Source organism: Cibotium barometz, chromosome 38 (assembly GCF_041138505.1).
Source record: "Cibotium barometz isolate CiBa-2024 chromosome 38, ASM4113850v1, whole genome shotgun sequence".
Classification (NCBI taxonomy): Eukaryota; Viridiplantae; Streptophyta; class Polypodiopsida; order Cyatheales; family Cibotiaceae; genus Cibotium; species Cibotium barometz.
In genome coordinates, this window is record NC_141083.1 from 12194596 (window position 1) to 12198604 (window position 4009).

General features: G+C 45.2%; 1 protein-coding gene across 1 annotated transcript; it reads right to left on the reverse strand.

The window, feature by feature from the left end:
* Nucleotides 1-263: 263 nt before the first annotated feature.
* Nucleotides 264-3236, reverse strand: LOC147616357 (putative WRKY transcription factor 11). The gene is made up of 3 exons (XM_086777411.1): nt 1436-3236; nt 907-1032; nt 264-784 (listed from the first exon to the last, which is right to left on the reverse strand). The coding sequence occupies exons 1-3, from the start codon at nt 2893-2895 to the stop codon at nt 628-630; spliced, it is 1743 nt and encodes a 580-aa protein (XP_086633537.1). The 5' UTR covers nt 2896-3236; the 3' UTR covers nt 264-627.
* Between the last annotated feature and the right edge of the window lie 773 nt (nt 3237-4009).

Here is a 4009-nt window from a genome sequence, read left to right on the forward strand (position 1 = left end):
GAATTTCCTAAAGATTAGCTTTCACTTTTGATTTTTGCAAACAAATTTCACTTCCAGCTACCCTTACCATCAAATCAGAAGCTCTTGCTACAAAGGGTGAGGCTCCTTCTAGCCTTGACATAACGCATGTGACTGATGTGAATCTGTTCACTCGCATGCCCATAAAAGAATGCATGTCATACAACTAAGCCCTAGCAAGACTAGCACAGAAGAGAGAACATACTGAGATCTATGCACTCCGCACGCACAGCTGTTAACACAAATAGCATCAAGGCTTCCTTGTCAACCAGGAATAACATTATTGCAATTAAACATGTGAATTTTGATTGCATACATCGAGGTCTTAACGGAACAAATGTTAAAGCAACCACCTTGGATCCCTCTCCTCAAGTTTTTTGTCTTCATTCTACATGACTGGTATCATCTTCTAAAAAACCCAAGCTGATGGGTGAAACCTTTGGCTAAAGAATAACCAATCATATTAGATTTGCTTCCTAACAGAATGGCCACTTCAGGCATAGGCTGTAACTTCTAAGTACAGCTATGGTGATGAGCACATAGCTGCAAAGCAAAAAAGACCGGCCGTGAAGTCACTCATCTGGTAGGCAAATTACCACGAATGAATGGTCAAACTTGGACCACCAAGCTTGTAGACTCGTAAGCATTTTGGGAATGATTGTGTTCCCCCTCATAGGTGACATTGAGCATGCTTGAATCATCCAAAGCTCGCTCGACGTATTTTCGAGCCATGCAACCTCTCACACTGCTACACTTGTAGTAGCTCCTGTATCAACACAAAAAGAAAAGCCTATATTCCCTGAGAAACTCATTGCTTTAATGAGTTCACCAATACGTTCAAGAGCATTATGGTGAAGCTTGATGCATTTGAAATACTCCTCTACAAACCTGGGATGAGGGGAGCCCTTGATTGGTTTCTGCCCATATTTCCTCCATGAGTACTCATCCGCTGGTATTTCCGCCATCTTCATACTAATGGCAGGCACTCTGACCACTGTCCGATCTCTTGATTTCCTGAAACACGTAAAACGTATTGGTCTACTAATCCATATAGCACAGATGAGAAACAAAATCATCCAGATCTTTGAATGCATGCATACATACTATACACTTTCAGCACAACCACAGACTACTCAAAATCTCCATACACAACATCAACTCCATAAATGTTATTAATGCATGGACATATACGTTACATTCATTTGGCACAACCGCAGACCACTCAGAACCCCAATTAACAACAGAACTCAAAAGTGTCTACCATGCATGAGAGCTCATGCCTATCATGTAAGTTCATAATCTGGCCTCCAAAATCCACCTAGTGCATGTGAACCATTCCACTCCACCCTAACACAAAGAGCGAGAAAACTCTGCACAACAGAAACATAGTTTCTTCTCAGCAAGGATAAGAATCAACCTGCGTTTTGAGCAATGGCATCTCCCGGAACTATTGCATTTACCTCCTCCAGCATCTTCAGGCTTCCCCAAACACTTTGTCCTAGCTGTAGAAATTGGAGGGCACGCACCTCCCATGGTACCAAATGCCCGTTGGAATACTGAACGCTTTTTGTTGGTCACACTCCCATCCATACTGAGAGATGACATGAAGGAGTTTGTCATCGTAGAATGAGAAGGGGTGCACATGGATGAGCGGATGGCTTCACTGGTGGATCCAGCAGACATGAAGTTGTTGGGGCCTTGCACAAAACATTGCTCATGAGAAAATGTGGGGGTTGAGGTATTAGCAGGATAAAGAGGAGGTGAAGCTAGGAGGGTTTGGGTGCTACAATTGCTCTGGGAGGAAAGAATTGTCGGCTGAGCTTGCTGGGGAGTTATGGCAGAGGGTGGAACAGAGCCATATAAAGCAGATATGTTCAAGCCTTCAGTTGTATAAGGAGGGAACGATCGTTGTGCTTGTTGGCCAGCGTACGCGAAAAAAGGGTTGAGCATGATGCTGGCAAATGGCGCATCTAGCTTGGCACTTGGGTGATGTTGTTGTAATGTGGGGATGCTCGGACGATGATGTTGGGACAATGACATGGTGTGATGCTGTTGGGATGAATGATGCTGTGATGTTGAGATGACAGGAGAGAAGGCGGTAGGGGAAGAGGCTTCAGGAGATTCAGTAATGAGTAGAGAGGAGGAAACCTGGGGGGACAATTGCTTCACAGTTTGTGGCGGAAGAGCAGATGTAGGCTGAGGCCGGAAAAGTTTAGTATTGCCTTTCTCCTCACTGTCATTGTGTTCGGTCTCCTCTTTTGCCTCTTTAAAGGAGCATTTCTTTGGAGCTCCCATACGGCCATCAGAAAATCTGGCTTCCGATGTAGAAGCTTGGGGGCCACGACGAAACCGAGCATGCCCTGATCTGCTGAGCAAGGAGACCACCTTTCTGAACTTGGACAAGGTTGCATCCACCAAAATTGAGCAATCCTCATCCTGTGACTGATACAGCTGTTGTTGCTGCTGCTGCTGCTGTTGCTGCTGTGACAGAAGCTGTATAAGCCTCTCGATGCCCTCCAGCCCTGCTGTCGCAGCTTCATGCACGTCATTGTCCCTTTGCAGTTTAGCATAGCTCTGGAAATCCAGCATTTCTACGGCCATAGCTGGGAGAGACCCAACACAGAGAGTGGGGTAGAGAAGAAGTGGGTGCTTCAGTATCGCAATAAACACCACGGAAATAAAGCGGGTAATCAAGATTGAGCACAAAAGATGAGTGATGAAGTGGGCGATTACAAAATCATGGCTGGTCGTACAAGGTAGGCTCCAGAACAGGGAATGTGGTAGAGGAGAAGAGTGCGCATCCGATTTTGAATGAAAACTGGAGAAAGTGAAGTGGGCGATCAAGATTAAGGTAATGAAAATGAGTGCGGCGATCATATACACATGGACGATGGTCGAACAGACCCAAGACTAGGAATTGGGCAGAGGAGTAGTGGGCGCTTTAAGTTCTGAAGAAGACGAAGTGGGCGATCCAGAGGTAGCAGAAACAGATCACATGCACAGGTGCCCCACTCACAGCAGGTCGACTAATAAGCTGGAGAGACCCAACCCTAACAAAGGGACAGAGAAGAGGTGGGCACTTCAAAATCTGAACAACCTGTGGGAAAAGACAGTGAGCGCAGGAAAGGAAGAGGGCGGGTGGGGAAAACCAGAGCAGAAAACTGGTAAAAGATGAGCATGTCTCTCTCAGCAGAGAGTCGTTCGTTTATTCCTGCGGCGCGTTTTTTTTTTCATACCCTAATGTTTTCACCCTTAAGGTCAACCTGGCGCGGGCTGGTCAACATGTGCCCACTGCCACTGCCGTCGTCGTCTACTAGGAGTAGGATCTCATGATTGATCTCCTGACCAGGCTGGCGCACCCGTCTCGTTGACTAAACATGGGGTGTTCATTGTTTCCACATCGCTCACAACACTGCCACTGTCCACATGAATGTGAAGGCATAATAGATGTGCAACAGAGTTCTTCAGGACATGTGACTATTGGTCACTGTTTACACAATGGTGCCACATGAATGTGAAGGCATCAGCAGCAGAGCTCTACCTTCAGCAAGGTTGGGAAAAATTTTTGAGCGAGCTTGACGCGAATCCTTCTCGTCGCCATCGGTTCAAGAGGAAAAGGTAATTTTGACAAGCATTTTCTTTATACTTTCATCCGATCACTATTGTATTTGCATTTTTCCTTCTCCTATCTATATGAGGTGGATTTTTCGGAAGTTAAGCAAGCTCTAGGATAAAGCGAACCCGTCTTTTCCCGAAGCCTAGGGGCGTGTTCATGTTAGTGGAAATCAAGGCCCACTTTCCACATAAGGTTTAACTCACAACAATCGGTTGCAATTCATGAGAGAATTAAATGAGATAAAGACAATGATTATGATCTAATTTTGTCGACAAATCGAGCACATGAAATGTAAGTGACTCGTGTAATCGAGATAAAAAAAATCATCAAACGTGTAAACATGTGTAGTATGGACATTTGTTCTAAGAGTTGAAA

Excerpts from the sequence above, each read along its gene's own strand:
- LOC147616357 (XM_086777411.1), bottom strand. The coding sequence starts at position 2,895 with ATGATCGCCGCACTCATTTTCATTACCTTAATCTTGATCGCCCACTTC. Across the intron at positions 1,033-1,435 it reads TGCCATTGCTCAAAACGCAG|GAAATCAAGAGATCGGACAG; the intron begins GTTGATTCTTAT and ends TACGTGTTTCAG. Across the intron at positions 785-906 it reads AAGGGCTCCCCTCATCCCAG|GAGCTACTACAAGTGTAGCA; the intron begins GTTTGTAGAGGA and ends GTGTTGATACAG.